Source organism: Mercenaria mercenaria, chromosome 5 (assembly GCF_021730395.1).
Source record: "Mercenaria mercenaria strain notata chromosome 5, MADL_Memer_1, whole genome shotgun sequence".
Taxonomy (NCBI): Eukaryota; Metazoa; Mollusca; class Bivalvia; order Venerida; family Veneridae; genus Mercenaria; species Mercenaria mercenaria.
Genome location: NC_069365.1, coordinates 23,901,038 through 23,924,716, shown reverse-complemented (window position 1 = coordinate 23,924,716; position 23,679 = coordinate 23,901,038). Strand labels below are relative to the sequence as shown.

The 23,679-nt window shown below is 35.6% G+C and overlaps 2 protein-coding genes across 2 annotated transcripts; both read right to left on the bottom strand.

The window, feature by feature from the left end:
- Positions 1 to 17: 17 nt before the first annotated feature.
- Positions 18 to 9,112, bottom strand: LOC123556661 (heat shock 70 kDa protein 12A-like). The gene is made up of 6 exons (XM_053542925.1): positions 9,034 to 9,112; positions 6,859 to 6,996; positions 6,317 to 6,469; positions 5,632 to 5,865; positions 5,234 to 5,360; positions 18 to 1,102 (listed from the first exon to the last, which is right to left on the bottom strand). The coding sequence occupies exons 2-6, from the start codon at positions 6,967 to 6,969 to the stop codon at positions 57 to 59; spliced, it is 1,671 nt and encodes a 556-aa protein (XP_053398900.1). The 5' UTR covers positions 6,970 to 6,996; positions 9,034 to 9,112; the 3' UTR covers positions 18 to 56.
- A 13,112-nt stretch (positions 9,113 to 22,224) lies between these two features.
- LOC128557272 (trichohyalin-like) lies at positions 22,225 to 23,679 on the bottom strand. The gene has a single exon (XM_053544485.1). It carries the CDS (start codon positions 23,677 to 23,679, stop codon positions 22,225 to 22,227), a length of 1,455 nt encoding a protein of 484 aa, XP_053400460.1.

Below are 23,679 nucleotides of genomic sequence, written 5' to 3'. Positions count from 1 at the left end.
TTATATCAAAAACACAATTCACTGCATTTTTATTATATCAAGCAAAACTTGACGTTTCAACCTATGAAGTCTACTGATCCTTTTGTTATCGTACCATTTTTCACATCGGTAACTTCAATAAATAATTCTGTTCCTCCAAAAATCATTCTGACCTTCAGTTTTGACCAAATGTTACCTTTCGGATCAATGTCTACTTTTATCAAACCAACAAACTCACAGTCGTCTTCATCAATAAACTTAGGATCTCTTCTTTTCGACTTGTATACCTCTAATACCGCTTGTTTTTGCTCAGCAATTGCGGGAAAGTACTCGCGTTCTCTAGCTCTTTCGGGTGTATGTACGCTTACTTCAGTTCCCATCTCTATATGTTTGCTAAAAGAGTCATCACAGTATACGAAACCGCCCATTCTTACTTCCTTTCTCCCAGTGTGTTTTTCTGGATCGAACTTCATCATTCGCGCTATACCGTAAGTGTACCTACACTTCCGGGAGGATATTGCTTTGGTTTCGTGGCCGTAGATAACTGCTCCTTTTAGAACGGCTGCAACTGGTTCGTTTGGAATGATAAGATTGTCAAAGGTTTCTTTCATCACATTTTGCAAATAAAGAGACTCGGAGAAACCACCAACTAACATAATGCAGTTGATATTTGACACAACTGTGAGAAGTTCGAGCGTCTTATTAGTTATTTTTGTCAGAGCTGAATTGAAAAGCTCTTTCATTAATGTTTCCGTAATAAACACTTTACCGTGTTTAAATTCTATGCTTTTTGCCAAGTTTGAATTCAACAGACTTTCTTCTACGGCCTCTCCGACGTTTTCTTTGTACAGTTCTAAAATTTGGACTGGAAATTTCAAGACAACTCTTCCTGTGCCGTCAAATATTCGCTTCTTAAGTTCAAAAGCACTCATCAGCTCCCAGTAGTCATTCATGAATTTCCTTTTAAATTTAGTAATGACATCAGCGCCAAATACCCGAATTAAAACGTCAACGAACGCGTTGTCTATGGTAGTGCCACCAAAATCTCCCCCTGTCGGTGGATGGAGTTCCTTTAATGTACCGTCTGTATTGACCTCATGGCATGTTATATCTGCTGTACCGCCTAAATATCCAACACAAATTAAAATATAACAATTTATGTCTTCCTTTCATAAAGTACCTCTTGCTAATACAGTAATATGTAAACAAAATATTACAGCGTCTGGAATTTTATAACGAATTCGGGGAAAAACATAACTTTTTTTATATTTTAATTGTATTTGTAGTTATATTTGCAGAGGACAAGAACATATTTATAGTAGCTGATATTTCAGTTTTATAAGATTGTTACACTGAAGTACAAACAAATGTAATATGCAACCGTTATATATTGCGCCAAGTGTAGGCTGCATTTCATTTCGCTGACATTTATTTGATTATTTCTCGAGAATTACTACACATATATATGTGGAAGTTGTCTTGAGTTTGTATTGGTTGATTGTTGGAAGATTGATGTAAACAGTTTTGTGAAATATTGTGAAATTCTTGCATTTTGTTGGTGTTTTTTCAATTTATTTGTGCATTTTTTTTTCAGAATAACGTTGAAATTTTCAACTGATTTCTCTTCACACACAATGATTGACCAATTATCACTTGTAGCTTTTCATGTCAAACACCAATACAATAGACGTGAACTACTTGATAATGGAAAGTATGCCCGAGGGAAATTTCGGCCAGATATTCCTCTTTTAATAACAATAAAACAGTTAGGTATTTTAAAATACAGAGGTTCAAGAGGAGGTAAACATAAAGTTAAATCAATATGGGATGTTAATAAAGGGGTCCATTTGTATAATTTACAAGTACTGCCTGAAGAAATCACAATTATAGTTCGACCACGAAATGAAATCTGTATAAACAGTCAAAACCTCAGCAGCAAAATACCAACTATGTTACCAAAATTAGATGTGAATCCATTACAACAGGAAGAAGTGAGAAGAAAATTGGTGTATGCAGTTTCAACCCAAGATCTGTCAAAAATAAGACAGTTTCCCTGTGTGATCACATAGTTTCAAATGATTTTGATTTGGTAGCACTCACTGAGACTTGGCTCGGAACTACCATGGATAAAACGTGTATTGGCGAACTTGTACCGAATGGGCATTCAATTAAAAGTGTGGCACGGTGCAGCGGCAGCCGTGGAGGGGCTGTGGCTCTCATACATAAGTCTGCATTTACTCTTCGTGTTGTTGCATCTAGTCGTGACAAAGATTTTAAACAATTTGAATACATGGATTGTAATTTAGCATCAATGGATTTTCTGCACGAGTGGCAGTGATATATAGGCCACCACCAACAAAACAAAACGGTTTAAAGACTAGTGTGTTTCTAGAGGAAGAATGGCCTACTTTCCTAGGCAGGTATGCTACAGTTGATAAAGACATCATCATTGTGGGAGACATGAATTTCCATCTTGATATTCCATCAGACCGAGATGCTGTCAGATTTAAAAGTACTTCAGTCATGTGGTATGCATCAACATGTGAACGGACCAACCCATGCCCGCGGTCATACATTAGATGTTGTAATAATCAGGAACGACAGCAAAATAATATCATGTGTCGAGGTCATCGATCCAGGTCTTTGTGACAATACTGGTAATATGTCACAGGATCACCATGCAATTCACTTCAACGCCTGTGCGAAAAACCAGCTCCGATACGGAAGCAAGTTTCTTTTCGGAAATTACGCTCTATTGACGTAAGTTCTTTCAAACAAGACATCTCAGCGTCCTTGCACTAAATACGTTTCCAGAAGGCGCAGACGTGGATCAGCTAGTAAATGCATATTCAAAAGGATTATCCTTACTGATAGATAAACACGCTCCTTTACGCACAAAAACTATCGTTCTTCGACCTAGCTGTCCGTGGTTTACAGACGAACTTCATGAGGCTAAACACTTAAAACGCAAGCTTGAGCGGAAGTGGCGTTAATCCAAAAAAACAATCGACCATCAACTTTATAGGGACCAATGTGCTACCATGAATAAACTCCTAATTCAGGCCCGAACCGACTACTTCTCTGATAAGGTGAAGTCGTGTGGCACTGACCACAAAAGTTTGGCCAAGATAACCAAAAATCTACTAGGAGACAGCCAAGATGCTTCCCGTCCCTCTAACACATCATCAAAGGAACTTGCGCAGAAGTTTAGTGACTTTTTCATCGAGAAAATTGAGAACATTAGGAATGATATTATTTCGCATAGCCAAACTGATCGTGATTCAGTAGACTTGCATTGTCCAGGACACCAAGAAGTAGCAAACTGTCTTCTTGATTTGGCTCCTACAACGATAGAAGAGGTAGAACAAATTATACAAAAATCTCCAAACAAATCCTGCGAACTTGCCCTTTACCAACATGGCTTCTGAAAAATGTCTCGAGAGCTCTTGCCGCTGATAACAAACATCATAAATACATCAATGGAATTAGGTTATGTACCAAAAGAGTTTAAAAGTGCTAGGATAGGACCCCTGCTTAAGAAACCAGGTCTTGAACCAAACATTCTCAAAAACTACAGGCCTGTATCTAAACCTCCCTTTCATTTCAAAAATCTTAGAAAAGGTAGTAGATGCGCGTCCCTTTAGCGGCACTTGAGTGAAAAATGAGCTACATGAGGGACTGCAGTCTGCTTACAGAAAGTTTCATTCAACTGAGTCGGCCTTTGATAAAGGTACAGAATGACATCCTCACATCTCTCGATCAAAATTCTGTAACAGTCCTCGTGCTACTCGATCTTTCTGCGGCTTTCGACACGATTGATCACCAAACACTGTTACACCGGCTCGAACATCATTTTGGAGTCACAGACAAAGCACTTGCATGGATGTCATCATATCTTAGTGACCGCTTTCAAACTGTTTGCGTTGATGGTGAGTTGTCGACGCCTACGTTGATGAAATACAGTGTGCCCCAGGGATCAGTACTTGGTCCAAAGAACTATATCATGTACACTAAACCCGTGGGTGCCATATGCAGACGTCATGGACTTCTTCATCATTTCTACGCTGATGACTCTCAATTATACCTATCTTTTAAGCCGATAGAGGCTGTGGCCAGAAGTGAAGCTTTGCGCCGCATTGAGAGCTGTCTGGCTGAAATTGTCTCGTGGATGAATTCCAACATGCTGAAGCTCAATGCTGATAAAACTGAGGTAATGCTATTGACATAAAGCGTAACTCCAAGTACATTGATGACGTTTCTGTGAAGGTCGGTGATTCTGTGATAAAATCCACGAAATCTGTTAGGAATCTTGGAGCAGTATTTGACAGCGGTATGAATATGGAACAACAAGTCAAGTCGGTGTGCCGGGCTGGATATGCACAAATTCGCAGAATAGGTCACATCAGACGGTATCTTACCAGTGATGCCACAAAAACCCTTATAAACAGCCTGGTTACTTCACGGTTAGGGCTACTGTAATGCCTTGTTAAGTGGTATACCAAACAGCAACACTTAACAAGTTGCAACATGTCCAGAACACTGCAGCTCGCGTAATCACTAAGGGCGCCCCGTCGCAATCATATAACACCGGTTCTTGAAGGAGCTTCACTGGTTGCCAGTGAAATACAGGTGCAGTACAGGTTCTGACCCACACCTTTAAGGCTTTACACAATCAGTCCCCTGCTTATACTAGGGATATGCTAGAAATGTATAAACCGGTCAGGACCCTAAGATCACAAGACACGCTGTCACTGGTTATGCCAAATTCTAAAACCATGATGTATGGCAATCGTAGCTTTTCGTTGCACTGCTCCAAGCTTTGGAACTCCCTTCCTGTCAAGATCAGGGAAGCTTACACGCTAGCTGCTTTCAAAAAGCCTGCTTAAAACCCACTTCTTTGTACAATATTTTGTTAACTGACCGATACATTTATTTTTTTTATCTTGTTTTTAAATTACTTGTTTTCATTCATAATTTTTGTTAATGTGGAATGCATTATCTTTGTATACGTATTTGTTTGTATTTTTGCAATTTATTCCGTAAAGCACTTTTGAACGTGTACAAGTGCATGAAAAGAGTGCTATATAAATGTGGTATAATAATAATAATAATAATAATATGTCATTATCACGTTTTTAACTGAACTGTACGCTTTGTTTCACATGTTAGAGTTTGAAAAGATGGCTTAGTTTAAATAAAATGGCTAAGAAATTTTTTTGCCCTACTTTTTTCTGATTTCATAGAATGTAATTACCTCCAAGGTCTAGGACCAAGTATCTACAGCCAATCGGAACTTTGTCAACTCCTAATTCCTTCTTACAGAACAGAGAAGCAGCCTCGGGCTCTAACGCCAGTAATAACATATGATCAGGAATACCGGCCTGAAAGAATAGATGTGTAAGTGAATACAATGAAAAATATTAAGCGTTTACTTTAAACCATATCAGATCTACTTTACAAATCACCTGTCTGTCAGCTGTACTCATCTGTTTTACAACACTCATTATTCTAGTACGCCCGATGCATCACTAATGCAAGTATGTATTTCTAATTACATTTGGAAAGAAAACATGTATCATTTACAAATTATGATGAAAGAAACCAAAATCATACTATCTTGATATGAGATGTATAAGCTAAGTGCAGGCTTACGTTATATGCTGCCTGCCTCATGAATGTTTTCGACAAATCATTCCAAATAGCCGGCACGGTAAGAACCCAGCGGATGTCAGTATCTGGTTTGATTTTCAGCTGTTCATCCCTGTCGGGATCATTTAGAACGCCGAGTAAATGCTCCTTGATATACCTGATTGCTGCGGAGAAGACATCAATTGCTTTAATTGGTTTACCAAGTATATCATCAATTTCCATATCTTTTTGTAGAGGCTGTAAATTAACAACAATGACTTGAGTAAAAGCATTATATATAATATTATTGCGGAGCATTTTGATTCTCTTTCGAATGGTTTAGGAAAGGTAACTAAGAAATGTTCCTGATACTACACCTTTGGCTAGAAAGTCATTTCTCAGTGATGCAGAGAACAAATTTTGAACTCGATGTAAAAATGATGAAAAGATCACTGTATAGCCTAAGTATGGTACAGTATAATGTAATTGTATCACCTTAAAGAACATAAGAACGATTATTTCTTAATCTAATTAGAAAACTGTACGATATATATGCAGGAAAAAGCTTTATTTGAGCAATCGTATTCAGTGGATACTTTGAACACATCAGTTGATTCTAATCATTTGCATCTTAACTTCCTTTTTCAATTAAAATATTAGTAGACTATGATATGACGCTATTAAGGAAAATGTGTGCAACGATACTTACAGTGTCTTTTACAAACAGTTTCATTTTGAACCTTTCAAAGAGATACCAGTCTTTGTGTTCGTTTGTTTTCATTAACTGTTCATATCTCTTTCTTGCGTTTTCTCCAAAGGAATGAAACTTCTTGCTGGGATTCATTAAAACCACCGTAGGAGTCTGATGAGAAGTAAAAAAAATATCGGTAAAATTATGTTATCACGATTTCTAAATTTGATTATGAAATGAAAATAAAAGCTACATCTGTTTTATTTTATTTCTGTTGGATTTAACGTTACACCGACGCAGTTATAGGTCCATATGGCAGCTTTTCATCTTTTTATGTTGGATGACACCCTGCTTTATTTTAGGCACGGACTGAACCGGTCGACTGTATGGCTTTCTCACATGTAAAAATTCCACTTTCAAAAATGATTAGGTGAGGGGCAAGTGATCGGAAGTCATCCAACTTATACACTGAAAACGAAATATATATTAGTAAGTACTGGCCTGGAATTCCTTTCTTAGTGTAAAGGATCCAACAGTAAACTCTAGTTACCAATATTTACCTTAATTGAGGTCTGATCCCAATATGTTGTCAGTATTTCTTCTGGTTTTCCGACAAAGGAATAGGCGTACCCGCTATAGGTCGTACCAAAGTCAATTGCAGCAACTAACATAGCATTGCTTTTCGATTGTGGAATAACCTAAAATATTTACACACTGTATGTTGATATACTTAGAGAGGGCTAAAAGTCATTGGTAATTAAGAAAATACATAAATAGTGAATTAGTATACAATAGAAACAAAGTTGGGAAAACCTCCCCCCAGAAGATATTTGTATTTACATAATTTTATATGAGATTTCTGAGGGTATTGTTACAATATGTGCATATGCTATATTTCTGTACATCAGAAAAGAAAAAAAGGTGCCACAATAATTGTTTTACCCTATTCTAGGTATACTATAAGAACCATGGAGATGAACGGAAAAATGTACTTACCCATTTCAATCTCACAATTCCTACCTAAAACGCGCAGTGAGGTAGATGGGCACTATCCATATTGAACAAATGGTAATCGATCTTCCATCTTTCACCAGCCACATCGTGTCAGTTTTTCATATTTCAGAGACACTGCTTTCGTCAACGCCAACCTTTTTTGTAACGTTGATGGAAATATAAACTACGCGGATAGTCTTTGCAGTAAGAAATATTAATCAAGGCAATGTAACCTGTGCACGATGGAAGATAAATTATCACTTTTTCAATATACATAGTGACCATTCACTGACCTGCACGTCGTAGGTGAAAAGTGCGCGTTTAAGATGGGTTGGGTTCTCATAGTATACCTATGAAACAGGGAATAACATGTACATTGAACATTGCATCAGAACAGGAGATATTAATTATGATGAAATGAATAATGGTCTTACAATGCATGAGTGAAAATGAAACAAACACTCAAATTATGTTTTAATTTTTTATCAGAAACGCGGTGTTACAAACGATCTCTTTCCTTAATCTGAAATAAATACCTCCCCGTTTGAACTTACTCGCTGGAGTGTTTTGGTATATTGAACATTGTTATTTCATTAAATTGAATTCAAGTAGATTCTTATTACACCATGGAGTGATTTTCTACACTTGATGTATAATTGAACGTTTTAAAATCGCTTAAAACGTGTCTCTTATCTGTAACGATTACAATGCATTTTCCAGGTTCTGTCAATTCTTCTTGTGAATACTTGAATATAAATGTTTGATAAAAAATAACGTTAGGTACAATCTCTAGCCCGCCCGCTTATCTCAGTAGGAAGAGCGTCGGTCTACGGATTGCGGGGTCCAGAGTTCGGTACTTGGGTGGGGCGTATGTTCTCCGTGACGATTTGATAAAAGACATTGTGTCTGAAATCATTCGTCCTCCACCTCTGATAATTCATGTGGGGAAGTTGGCAGTTACTTGCGGAGAACAAGTTTGTACTGGTACAGAATCCAGGAACACTGGTTAGTTTAACTGCCCGCCGTTACATAACTGAAAAAATGTTGAAAAACGGCGTTAAACCCAAACTCTAATATTTCATTTTTAAATCATTCATGTAATCCTGAAAATGGAGTGATAGATGAGGCAAGAAAATCATGTTTTATTCTTATTATTTGTGTGTTTGTGGGGGTCTGCTATGGATAAGTTGCGACAGATGAGGCAAATAATCATGGTAAAATCTAATCTGCCGGACCGGGAGGACACTTTTCGTTTTAAAATTTCGACAAATTTTTAAATTAATGCAGATGTGGAGTGAAGTAAAAATTCTCCAACATGTTTAAAGTCCTTCATTCAAAGACTTGATTTTGTTTTGCCTTTCTATGTTTAAAGCGACGCAAACGTTTTAAAGTCCTTTAATTTTAGCCATATTTCAAACGGATTTAAGGAGATCTCTTACACTTCAATGTTTGTAGGCACAATGTCATATTGGCGACATAAACCCTCAAACTTTTACCTAGAAAGAAATGTTTTAAAACTTATTTCAAAGGATTTTGTGTCACTTTGTATCTTTAATTTCGTCAGTGAGTGTCCCCTCACAAATACGACCATCTGATTGGGTGTTTCGTCGTAATATTCTTATGCGAAAGTAAAAGTAAATAATAGTGCTAGGCCATGAAACCATATATGCCGGACTATAGTTATACAGAGTTATGTTACTTAGAGTTTTGAAATGTGTCTTTCAATGTACAAGTTTAATTACCTTTTCTGTCAACCCTTGCCTCGGATAACTTCCTGCATTAAGAAAAAAACAACATTTCAACAAAATAATTCATAGCAAAGTTTTTATGAAGGAATTAGTGTTTGAAAAAGAAACATTTATTTAAATCAATAGTTAACTATACATGTTATATATCACTACAGTGCAGCGAACTACAGGATTGATACAAGAATATATGATAACTTACCAGGAGGGGGCTGTACTCTTCTTCCTTCAACAGCTCCGTCTATACAAGAAATTAAAACATATAACAACTGCAAGAAATCAATCTTTGAAGCCATAAATCTTAACTTCCCTGCAAAAGGACTTATAAGAATCAAATTAAACTACATTAAACGTTAGTTATTTTAAAGTAATAGATAGTCGCTATTTTTGATTGTTTTTCCAACTCTCCGATAAAAAAATTTCTGATTTATTTTGGGTAAAGAAAAGAAATTTCAAGTTTGCAAGCGTTAATAAACAAAAATGATTATAAATTTGAAAATATAATTTTGATTTAAGCCAGTTTGGAAGCTTCAAAAGTGTGTAGGGTCATTTAAAATTTCTATAGGTGAAGGGGACTGTTTCCCGTTTTTTTAGTATAACTTTAAAAAATTTTTGCATTGTAATCTTTTAGTTTCTTACAGTTGTCAATGCTGTTTTTTTTTTAGGAAAACCCTTTCCAGGAATCTAGGTTTTAAAAATTTTCCCCAAAATTTGTTTTTCAAAGCTGTTTTTTCATTACTGTGGAGTTATTGAAACTAAATAAAATACAAATGAAAAAAATTCATTTTTAAAAGGAAATTCACAGGGTGAAAAAAAAGGGAAAAATGACCAAAAAAAACTGACCCCCACGTGAAATTTTTTATAATAGCATAATTATGTTTTTCTACGAAACATTTTTTTTCGTTATATAACTGCCTTTTATCTTTTTTTAAGAAGTGTTTCCAAAATTGATTTGATTTAATTAAGGATGGCCCCTAATTGGTGGTTTTATTAAAAATTCGTTTTATTTTGGTTGATTCCAAAAAAAAAGTGATAAATTTTTTTTTTACCCTAAATCAAAAATTTTTTCAGAGGGGAACTACCAAGTTTAAAAAATTGGAAGCATTTAAAAAAACAACCGGTTTTCAATTTTTAAAAATTTCTTAAATCAGTTTCCCTGTAAATTTTTTATTTGAAAGAAAAATGGAAATAGGCACAAGACCACAGTTATTTGCCCTTGGTTGACCACAATACGAAGTGGTTACGCGGAAAATATTTCCTCTGTTTGATGGTGAATATTGGTGAATTTTTGAGTGAAAAGACCTCCCAATAAATGCCATGATTTAATAGAGGAGAAAATGAAAATAGAGGTACATGTACAATTTGAAAGAATGAAAATGTCAGAATATGCATAACATGACTTTTGATAAGGCCTGTTTTCCCTGTTTGCGGCATCTAGAGGTATTCTTCATACGCATGGATTTGGTTCAAAATGGTGGAAAAAAGAGCCGGTCAACCAATTTTTCTGTGGCTGGAATTTTTTTCTCTTGGATAGTTTGTTGAGTTAGGTTTTTTATAGGGGTTGGAATGCAGCAAAATTGCTATAGGTCCGTGCCATATAGAACAATATAGTAAAAATAACTGTGGTCTTAGGCCTGAATGTGGTGTAGAAAGTAATTGTCAATATTTTTGTTATTTTTAAATCTACATGGTTGAAATTTTGACAGTGAATGGCTGGTAGGCATAGAAATCTGGTAAATATTTAGATTAATCATTACATTTGCTGAAATTGCTTCAGTTTGGAAAAAAAGTTATGCACTTGAAATTGTAAAAACCCTACTTTCAGTTTACATATTTCTGGATTTTTTCTAATTTTGCAGGTTTTCATGCATGAAAGCATTTTTATAAGTTCTTTGTTTGAAACCGGTATGCGGAAACAAATGGGGTATTACAAATGCCGCGATGTGATATTTTTTGATTTTTTAGAAATTTTAGCTGCGACTGAGGAAATTGACATAAAGTCAGATATGTATTTTTTGCTATTCTTGTTTACATAAAATTTCTCTTTTGGTTACTTGAATTTACACAGACACACAGTCTGAACAGTTTAAATATGTGTAATCATAATCTGTGCAAGAAAAATCCAGTTAAGGGCTTGAAAATTGGACAGATTAGGCCTGAAATTGGCATATTTTAATTGATTTTGAAGGAAAACAGGCGATTTTCACACACTAGACTTGCATATTGGGTTTTCCCTTAATGCTTAATTGGCATCAAAACATCTTTTCTGAGGTTCCCGAATTGATATTTACTTATTCTGTTGGATTTCTTACACTTTTAGTACCTAAAAACCTGAAATGAGAGCGCTCGGACAATGTGAAGTTTGTCGCATAGACGGGGATTGACCCCCTTTGTACATATATGTCTACAGCTTCTCAGATTTTGACCGAAGAGAGTTGTTCGGTGTTTTGAATGGGTAAAAAAATTTCATTTTAGATGCTTTTAATCAAGATCAGGTACTTTCTGTGATTTTGTAAAATTTAATAGACTTCATTAAATTGCATCGGCAAGCGAAAAAAAAAAAAAAGAAAATGAATTGTAGTGTAATAACATTATTTCAGCCAGTTTTGGGCCATAATGACTACTTCTAGTCATGTGTGGTGTGAGATAACATTTATAATCAGTTACCATGAAATTGGACAGGAATTTGTTCATAATTGTTGATGCGTAAGCTGTATCCCCGTGTGAATACTCAGTTCTGACTGTAGCTAATTTCACCTGAAAATAGTAACATTGCTTCAGATCTAGCAGTCAGTAAATAAGGAAATGGACAGAATGCTTTGTGATTGATAGTTTTGTTATTCAGACGTTTGTTATGAACATTTTTCTTACTAAGACTTTGGGTTTGAGGTTTTAATTACATTATGACAGTTTCAGTATGGGGAAAGGAGACTGTGATATAATATTCATAGAAAAGTTGCTTTGGGGGCACTTTTTAGCATTTCACACTTTCTTTGCAGTCAGAATTGTTTTGAAATTTTAGTTTGCAATACATACAATCATGTAAACTGTTTAAGTATTCATTTTAAGAAATTATGACTAGTCGACTCATATTTCAGATGTTGTTCGGCCGAAGGCCTTCCAGTCACACGAAGATCCTGGTTCGGTCACCCCGAAGGGTTCACTTCCCTTGATATTAGTCACAGGAAAAATTAGGAGCACCAGTTTTATTTTCTCAGGTTGATATTTATTAAGGTTTTTGCTGAAATTAAGCCAGTTTGGAAACATTCAGCAGGGAGTGATGTACATTAAAATCATCTTTTAGAGATAGGGGCTGTTTTGCCGAAGCTCAGCTGTGATACACGTGTAAGATTTTGTGCAGTGTAAATGGTCATGGTGTGCATGTTTTCATTTACAGAGTGCACTGAATGCCCGTAAACTGTAAGATTTGAGTGAAAAATTCATTCCCGAAAGACTCATAAGCTTTTTAGTTTAAACTCACATATTGGATTTTTCAGAGCTGTTTGGCTCATTTTACTAGGGTAGCCCTAAATGAATGGATCACTGAAAAGTTTATGACACATATATGTACAAAAGCTATTCTTTTATATTTGCCACATATGGGCTGCTTTAAAAGGGCAAATTTGACGCTAAAGGGGTTTTTCTTAGTTCACATTTTACTTTTTGTGTGGTAGGACTCTGCGTTTTGACGTGCTTTTTGTAATATGAATAGTTTTCTTAAAATTGGAACAGTGATATTGTAATCAGACTTGAAGTGGCTCTTAATTTGGATAGATGTATTTTAAGGAAACATGTGTTTTTTTATTTTGGGTGAAAATTCATCAAACAAAAAAGTTATAGAATTTTTCGTTTTTTTCATCTGGAAAAGTACGCGAACTTTTTTTTTGCTCAGATTTGACCGATACCATGTGTAACATTGGAAGCTGTCAAATTTTAGTGCATAGTTCAAAAAAGGTGTAAATTTCAGATTTAATTTGCTATAAATCTGAGATTAAAACTGGTAAAATTTTTTTAGTTTGGAGAGAAAATAGGTCTAAATAGGCAAAAAGACCACAGTTATTGCCCTTGGTTGGCCCCAATACGGAAGTGGTTACGCGGAAAATAGTTCCTCTGTTTGATGGTGAATATTGGTGAATTTTTGAGTGAAAGACCTGCAATAAAATGGCATGATTTAATAGAGGAGATATGAAAAAGTAGGTACATGTACAATTTGACAGAATGAAAATGTCAGAATATGCATAACATGACTTTTGATAGGCCTGTTTTGCCTGTTTGCGGCCATCTAGAGGATATTCTTCATACGCATGTGATTTTGGTTCAAAATGGTGGAAAAAAGAGCCCGGGCAACCCAATGTTTACTGTGGCTGGAATTTTTTCTTGGATAGTTCTGTTGAGTTCAGGTATTTTTATAGGGGTTGGAATGCATGCAAAATTGCTATAGTGTCCAGTGCCTATATAGAACATATAGTAAAAATAACTGTGGTCTTAGGCCTGAACTTGTTGAAAATTTCACTCAAACTGCGAGTGAGCAGCTTTAAAGTAAAAAAAAAGTACAAATTCAGTTAAAAAGCTGTTAAATGTACTTCTACCTGAGTGGGTAAGTGTATAAATGGGTGAGATATGGCAGTTTACTCTTATCTTAAAATGCACAATTATAATTTTATATCAACCTTTTTATGTTTGATTCATTACAACCGAGTTTTTCATTTGTATATTGCAGTATATGAGACCGCGCCCTTTCATTTAATTATTAGTCTTTTTAATCCTCATCATTTCGTGATATGAATATAGAATAAAATAAAAGAGAAATATTTCCAAGGTGTCCATATGTTTGAACGCAGGCGAAAGGCTCCCTATGAATAAATGTACTTGATGTTATATCATACTATACCGCAGTATCCTAGACTAGCCACTGGAGTGATTATAAAGAAGTTGTCACAAAATGTCAGTTTTTTGTAATTGTCCTTTTATTTTATGTAACAGTGACAAATGTCAGCCTATTTCACAGATCTTCTCAGAGGACAGATGTTAACGTCGGACTTAGGATATAGACTGCTTATTCTAAACATTTTAAATTGAAATAAAAAAAAAGAATGTATTCCATAGTCTAGGAGCCAGACTAACATAGTCCAAGAGATTAATGTACCAAAATTATCACATGTCTGTCGTCGTGGGAGTGAAAACAGCCATTACATACTTTGGTGTAACCTTTGAAATAAAGCCTGACGACGTTGTTTTAAGAATTCGAGACGTTGGTCGACTCGTTTATGCCTAAAACAGGCAAAGAAAGATGAAATCATTATGATATTTCAGCAAGAAAAAAATAGCGTGTGATAAAAAGAATGTTATATTTGTGTTTTTCCACATAGAATTTATCTAATTGTTGAATAAAAATATTCTGTTCGACAGAGCCTCTGATTTCATTATTTTATTACATACTCGTTTTTATTCCCCGTTTAGTTACACTGGTACCGGAAACGTCAATATTTTACCATACACTGACACCTGAATTTCATATCGGGTGCGTGACATAATTCAGTGTGTGTTGTTGCACTATTTGTTTTCTATTTAGTTTAGTATTGTCAATCCTATTCAGGCTATTGAACATATTTAAGATATTTACATGATATTTATACGTGTAGATGCGTATGTAATAAAAAGGTTATTATCTTTGCATCGGGAAATATGCACTCGTTTTTCAGCGGAAGAATATTGCGCTCCTAAAGTCGCGCAGTATTTCCACTGAAGAACTCGTGCATATTTCCCGATACAAAGCTAATAACCTATAATTATTCACACATTTAATTGATTCAATATGAAAAGACACTCACATAATATTATATGTATGTTTCAAAATCTATTATTGTTTAATGATTCAATAGATTTTGACTTGGTGTAACTTGGTTTAAATGTAAATACAGCAGTAAACTATGGTTACCATTAACAAATAAAAAACAAGATTCATATATTGATAACTTACCTTAATCAGTCCTTAAGTGGCGTTCCATTTGAAAGCATAGAAACTATGCGTACAATATAATATTTCGCTTCCGCTTTGATAACAAAAGTCAGGACCAAAAATGACTGATCGACTGTCGATCTATATTTGTAATATAATACCCCATAATAGTAATAATAGGTCGTCTGTACTTTGTTTATAACATAAGTTAATTACAAATGTTTGCATTATATAAAAGGTTTAAGTTGGAATGTTGAGCCTGCACAAAGCCGTGTGATATATTCTGAAGAAAACAATGATAGCCCGCAAATACAGTGCAGGTCTTTATTTTGTCACAGCCAATAACTAGTAATTGAGGTTTATTTTAATTTGTCTGTTTTCTACAAAACTGTGACAGCTGAAACATAAATTTCTGGTTTTTCAATCTGTCAACACTGGACTTCCTGTATGGACTGGTGCAAATAACAATCACGTACTCCTATTTCCTTCTACATTTTAATGATCAAGATTCATAAATGACTGTATTTTAACCCGGTCTGACTAATTCATTATATAACATATTTTTCATATCCAGTACTGTTTACAGTCCCATAGTAAGTCGGTCAGCTATCTCTTGTAAGATCTTGTGTGAAAATAAATAAGGAAACACATTCAACATGAAAAGCCACAAGATTAATCTGTTTAAAGGGACTGGCCTCCAGATAGTTCGAAATAAAAAAAAAATTATCAGATAGCTGGAAATAAATGCTATATTTCTTAAGAAGGCATTAAAACTTTATTACTGACACACTATTTGTTACGGAAACACATCAGAATTAGCTACATCGTTTGTTACGCTTTTAATCTAGGTAAACTGTCTTCATTATGAATATCTATATTTTGAAGTCATAATTCACTACTTCCGCTGTAGCGCTATTGGTAACGACGACGGGAAATTGTCTATTACCGCGCGACTGTCTGGGTTTCGATTCCCGACCAGGTCATATTTTTTTTTTATTTGGAAGTTTTAAAATATTTTAGAAACAAAAACTCATATTCTAATATTAATAATATGACCAAACCTCCATTTGAAAGAAAGATTATTTTTTAGCCAAATCTGGAGGTCAGTGCCTTTAACCTTAGAATTTTCCCAGTTGCTGTGATTGGTTTGTCTATAATTTTGTTGTAGAAAGCTCTGTCTTAGTTGCTTCGATATTTGCCTTCTTAACTATTTGCCAGACACTTATGGTGTCTATTGTGATATTCTGGCATCGAGTGCATGCATATATTGTTCTTTATGTTTACCTGTTTTATACGATTACACGAGTTTTACACAGCGTGACATTTGTTACCATAACGTGTATTTGGGCAATTTTGACCGATTAAAATGTTGACAAAATTAGATTATATTTTTTCTTTACACAAAAATTGCCGTTAGGTAACAATGCGGATACGCCGGTAATCCGGAGTATACCGAACATGTTATTTCCAGTTCAAATAATGTAGTCGGGAATAGAATATGGGTACACTTAAACTGCATAGCTATAGCTACTGCTGTCATAGGGAAGTGGCAGAGTGTCTGCATTAGGTGTGAGAGGTCCTGGGTTCGATTCCCGGTCAGAGCTTAAATATTTGCAGTCTGCTACAGCATGTTTTTGCTGTTATCAGACTGTTCCAGATGATTCATATTTTTAGCGAACAGTATCATAGATGATTAGTTAGTTATCAATATCACAGCTGGATGTTAATTCAAATGCACCCAAATAGAAAATATTCAATATATTATGCCCTTTTGATGTTTCTGCTCTTCATTTTCAAGAAGAGTTACATTTCCTTGATTACAATTTTTTTATATGAAAATATTAAATGCTCACAACTCTACGCTTCTGGTTAAAATATTGTCAATCTATCTTTTTTTGAGAAATATATAGACATTCACTTTCATTTCAAAGCTTTTTAACTTCATACCTTTGAAAAAATAGGTACTATCTGTCACGGGGGACTTTTATGTGCAATGGGTTCTGTATGAGGAAGTCTGGAAATATATATATAATATATTTATTGCTATACAATGCCTATCAATCTATCTATTAGATAATGGCGGACAACAATAACAAAAGGGTTTACGTAAAACATTACATACGATTTCTCATTAAAAACATAATACAATGCAGTATAAAACAATATATGACTTAACTAAGACATTACATATATAGTGTGTATTACATATTATATGAACGTACCTGGAAATATATATATAATATATTTATTGCTATACAATGCCTATCAATCTATCTATTAGATAATGGCGGACAACAATAACAAAGGGGTTCACGGGAAGGGTTATGTGACGTTATAGGATTAGTATGGTACGGCATCCGTCAGTAGATTATTGTATTGGGATTTATAGGTCGTAGAGGAGAATGCATCATAAAATATTGGAATATCATATATAAATTGTATTGATACTATAGACCTTTGATAGTTCTTATTTTATGACCTATGACATTATTCCCTCCTTTGTGAAAATGTCGTCCTCGACATTGTATTTCAAAATTCAATACGGCACGTCCTGCAAAAGAACATAATTAATTATAATACAATTTCATGTTAAATGAAATCTGATCTGCATATCATATAAGTCCTAAACATAAACATTAGGACAAAATTTTACTGTTTACAGTAACATCCAAACAATGATATGAAGATTAAACATTTATTTATAATAACAGAATTTATACTTGATTAAGTATGAATTGATGAAATTGTACAAATGGTATGGAATGGAATGAAATAGAATGGAATGGAATGTAATGAATAGAATGGAATGGAATGGAATGGAATGGAATGACATGGAATGGAGTGAATGAATGAATGAATGAGTATATGCAAATGAACTAATGTATTTGACTGCGTATGTAGCATGAACTAAAAACTATTTCCATTACTGCGACAGAAGTATCTTATATAAAGTTACTCGTATACTGGTATATTAGCATGTTATTTCCAATAACATTCATAACAGTCAAGTTCAAGCACAGCTAATTCAATGTCGCGTCCAAACGATAAACATACATAATATTGTTGTAGGTAGATTGAATAATATCAGATCGGTAAAACACTGAACAAAATGTCTTTTTCTTAAAAACACAATAGATTATTGTACATTTACAACTGTCTCTACAATTAAATGTTACAAGCCTTGCCGTTCTACCTGTTTGGTTTCCTCCAGTCGTCTCCTGAATATCGTTCCGGTTTTCGACGAGTACGTTTCGGCCTACGAATAGAACTTTCATCACGACTGCTGTCAAGGTCCCGCTGAACGGTTGAAGATCCATGGTTTCTTCTCCATGATCCGAGTCGTGAGAAAGATCAACATCATGGAACGTCGATCCTTCTAAATGTTCCGGATCCTCATCTGATGATGGCTCAAGCACTGAGGAATCAGGTAAGTATTCTGAAGGTTCAAACGGAACTGGTAAAGACATGAAGGGGAGCAACATGTTTCTATGAAGAAGCTTCACCTTTGCTCTAGGTATACCTTCTGCTTCCACTTCAAAAACAGGGACGTCAGGATTTGGTTGGGACTTAACCAGGTAAGTATTTTCTTCCCATATGTCTGAAAGCTTATGTTTCTCTTGAAACCCAACTTTCTTAACTAACACTCTGTCACCAGGAATAATTCTGTTGTGACGAACATTTTTGTCGTAATGTTGTTTGTAACGGCGGCTATTTTTCTTTGTTTCTTGTTCGGCTTTTTGATAAGCAAACTTGAGACGAGATCGTAGTTTATCTATATAATCGTCATGACTTCTCGATCCTTCGTCCATAGGAAGACCAAGGAAGGCATCGATGGCTAGACGAGGATGCCTGCCGAACATCAAATAGTATGGTGAACAGTTTGTGGTATTGTGAACTGCAGCATTGTAGGCATGCGTCATTGTGGAGACTTGATCCTTCCAGTTCTGTTTCTTATGCTCAGGCAATGTTCCTAACATGTTTAGTAGTGTTTTATTGTATCTTTCGGTAGTTCCGATACTCATCGGTTGGTATGGAGTCGTTCTGCTTTTCTTTATTCCTGTTAGTTTACATAATTTAGAAATGATCTTTGACTCGAAGTTTTGACCTCTGTCACTATGGAGGCGGGCTGGAAATCCATAGTGAATGAAGAAATTTTCATAGAGTGCTTTGGCTGTTGTCGTTGCCTTTTGGTTTCTTGTTGGAATTGCCTGAGCGTATTTAGTAAAGTGATCTGTTATCACCAAAATATTCTCATAGCCACCTTTTGATTTTTCTAGGGAGAGGTAATCTATGCACACTAGTTCCATAGGACTTGAAGATGTGATTGGAACCATTTCTGCGGCTTTGGTAGGTAAAGTCTTTCTCCTTATACATCGCCCACAATGCTGTATACTGTTCCTTATGTATTTATCCATGCCTGGCCAAAAGAATCGCTGTTTTATCAAGGATGAAGTGCGGTCACGACCTTGATGGCCTAGATCGTCATGGTAAGCCTGGAAGATGATATGGCGTATTAGTTCAGGTACAACAAGTTGATCGTATTCACAACCATTTACAATCCCTTTGTGGAACAAAATACCATCTTTCACGAGAAGTTTGTGACGCATGGGATAATATCTTCTCAGCTTTATTTTGTCTGCACTTTGAGACTTGACGCTTTGACAGAATTTAATGGCCGATAACAAATCATCCTCTTTTGATTGAGCTTTGATCCAATCTTGTTGTGTCAAAGCATTTCTTCCCAAAAATGCAGGAGGAATATCTTCACATTGGGATACTTCAATTCTATTTGATGAAGATGGATCTGCGACCACTAAACTGTAAACGACTGAGGATTCGTCAGAAGATGTTTCGATAGCTGATGAAACTGCTTTGAGTATGTCAGGAAATACAAGAACCTGTTCATCTCCTTCATTGTACATGTATTTCCGTGATAGGCCATCGGCATCAGCATTTAGTTTTCCGCTTCTGTAACGAATTTGGCATTTATAGTTTGCTAATTCTGCCATCCATCTATGTCCGGTGGCATCAAGTTTAGCACTGGAGAAGACATACACCAACGGGTTATTGTCGGTTAACACGTCGAATGTAGAGCCATATAAATAATCATGGAATTTGTCCACAACTGCCCATTTAAGTGCTAAATATTCCAGTTTATGTGCCGGATAGTTACGTTCCGATGGTTTTAGGCTTCTACTAGCATATGCTATAACGCGATCGTATCCATCTTGCTCTTGGTAAAGGACTGCTCCAAGACCAGTTCCAGAAGCGTCCGTATGAAGCTTAAACGGCTTACTGTAGTCAGCATATGCTAGTATAGGTGGATGTGTTAATGCGTCAATAAGGTTGTCGAATGCTTGTTGTTGTGCTGGTCCCAAAACAAACGGTGTTTTCTTCACTTTATGGCTCTTTGTCTGCTTCTTGCTCTTTTTGGTGGTAGAAGATCCGACTAGAAGATCGTTAAGAGGTCTTGCTTTGCTAGCATAGTTCTTGATGAAGCGTCGATAATAGCCAGTGAAACCAAGGAATGCTCTAACCTCTTTGACTGATGATGGTATTGGCCACGACTTGACTGCAGTTATCTTTTCTGGATCAGTCTCAATTCCGTTTTCAGACACAACATGACCTAAATATGTGACTTTTGATTGAAAGAATTCACATTTTGATGCCTTTAACTTCAGGTTGTGTTCTTCTAGACGTGTGAAAACAGCATCAAGGCGTCTGAGATGTTCTTCGAAAGTTTTTGAAAATATTATGACGTCATCCAGATATATTAGGCAGTCTCGAAGATTCATTTCACCCATGCAACGTTCCATCACACGTTGGAAAGTCTGTGGTGCGTTGCAGAGTCCAAAAGGCATCCGGTTGAATTCGTAAAAGCCAAGTGTACATACTTTAAATGCAGTTTTATGTTTGTCCTTTTCACTTATTTCTATCTGCCAGTATCCGCTTCTAAGATCCAATTTTGTGAAATATTTTGCGCCAGACAATAGATGGAGTGTGTCTTCAACGCGAGGAATGCCATAAGCATCTTTTATTGTCAAACTATTGAGCTTCCGGTAATCTAGGCAGAAGCGAATTGTGCCGTCTTTCTTGCGGACTACAACTATATTTGATGAATATGGACTTTCACTATTTCGGATGGCTCCAGCTTCGAGCATTTCTTTCAAATGTTCTCGGACTTCTTGAAACAATGACGGTGGAATGCGACGATGGGGTTCTTTAAATGGTTTGTCCGTTTCAAGTTTGATGTCATGTTTTGACAGATTGCAGGAGCCTAAATCAGTGACGCTTTTCGAGAAAATATGATCCCATTTACTTAAAAATGTACTGACTTCTTTAATCTGATCTTCTGATAATTTTGATTCCTCTAACTTTATTCCATCTACTTGTTTAACATGTTTCTTATTTTCTTTTTTCAGATGCTGCTTGCTGCTGGACTTGAGCCTTTGACGGAGGACTGATGGGAGCTGACCTGAGAACATCAACTTCGTGTAGTTCACAGATCTTAGCTTTCTCTGGAATGGTTATAACTTTAGCTGACATATTAAATATTTTAACAGGAACCCTTGATGTTTTTCCTTGTTCGTTCAGCTTGACGACTCTGGGACATACATTGACTTTACTAGAATATCCATTGTCTGATGGTTCTGTAACAACTGTATCACATGATCTCATATTTCTCACAAAACCTGACACTACAGTCGATTCATATGGTTGTAAAGTGACTGATTTTGTAGTTTTCGCAATACCTGCTCTAGTTGTACAAATTGAAGTAAATGCATTGCTCCATGCTTCTGGTATATCACTTTCATCTTTTAGCTCTAATCTTGCTTGTCTAATAACATTTGTGCCAATTACTAATGGAACTTTTCTGTTGTAATCAGTCATAGCCACTACTAAAGCGGGAACAGAAAATGCAGTGTCTGTTAGGCATGGTATTTTAACATCTATCTCAACATATCCTCTATATGGAAGTTTCTCTCCGCCAGCACTGGTTATTTCTAAATCAAAGTCTTGTAATGGACGTAGTTGAGGTACAGGGTCTAAGGACTTGTAAAAATCTACTGCTATTGTAGTTACCATTGAGCCGGTATCTATAAGTCCAACTGTTCTATTTCCTTCAACTTCAATTTCGTTTTCATTACAAGATCCTACTATTCTTTCATACAATTCATTCCTAGGGCTTTGTTCATGGGAGTCTCTGGTCTGCCCTGCGACAGAGACATTTACCCGTTTAAAGGTTTGTTCTTCTTGTCGGTCTCTTTGTCTTTCTTATCAGACTTTTCAGATTTCTGTTCAGACTTCTCTTTCGGGGTTCTTTCATTTTCTGATTGAAGTTTGTTTCTATTTCTATTTTGATGCGATGGACTTCGATATCCTCTACCTCTGTACCGTGCACTATAACCAGCATTTCCTCTAAATCTGGCTCTACCTCTTGACTGCGAGAAACCAATATTGTATCTTTTCTCCTCTGAATTCTGGCGTCTTTTCAACTCCTTTACCTCCTCTTCCAATGCTTTCATTTTCTCAAGTATCATGTCTAATTTCGAGTCTGTTTCTGAAGTCCTTATCGGTTGGTGTATTTTCGGCTGTGTTGTTTTATCTTCTGTTATTTCACCTGGACTTGCTTCTTTCCTATTTTCTTTTCCTGTATCTATTTCAACTTCCTCCAATCTTGCCTTTTTCCTTAACTTCTCGAAAGAATCGCTAGACTCATAAGTCACTCTTGTCGCATTCTTCAGTCTTTCTGAAAATAATCCTCTCCAAAATCTCTCTTTTAGTTTGCCATCTTTTCTAGATTCATCAACTTCTCCTTTATCAACGGCTTGATAGAAAAGTGTTTCAATTCTGATTCCCCAATCTGTACAAGATTCATTTGATGACTGTTTTGCTGAATAGAAATCATGAATAAGAGAATCTCCATTTTTTACATTTCCATATACGGATTCTATTTTTCTTAGAATTTCTCTTGCAGAAGCACCAGGCTGTAAGGTAAGTAAAACTCTTCTAGTCTTTCCTTTGAGAGAATTCCGAACTAAATGGGCTATCAGGTAATCTGGGTATAATCCTGATTTCAATAAACAAGATACTTCTAACTTCCATTCCTCGAACTGATTGCCTTCAAATGATGGTAAGTATGGTTTTCCGAGGATAGTCTTCTCAAGCTTTGCGAACACATCTGTTTCACTTGGAATCTTGTTTTCTTTCTCAACACTGGAGGTTTTCTCTTTCTCTTCTTTTTCATGTATTCTCTTTTGTATCTCCTCTTCTTCTTTGTTCAGTTCTATCAATCTCTCCTTCATTCGCTGATCTTCTAATTTTTCACAACTCTTTTTCTGTAATTCTTCTTTTTGCATTTTTTTTCTATCTATATCTTTCTCTCTTATTTTGAGTCTTTCAATACGAGCCATAATTTCTCTTTCTTCTTGTCTCTGTTTCTCTCTTTTCTTCTCCTGTTCTGTCTTTTCTCTTTCTTTCTTTTCTTTATAGTTCTTTAATACTTGTCGTATTTTCTCTTCCCTTTCCGTCTTGTCCTTTAATAACTTTCTATCTCTTTCTAATGTTTCTTCCCTTAACTGTCTATCTATTTCATCTTTTTGTCTCTGTAACTCCTCTAATCTATCAGGTTCTGTTTTTACTTTAGCATTTTGTCTTGTCCGACTGTTCTGTTTCTCTAACAT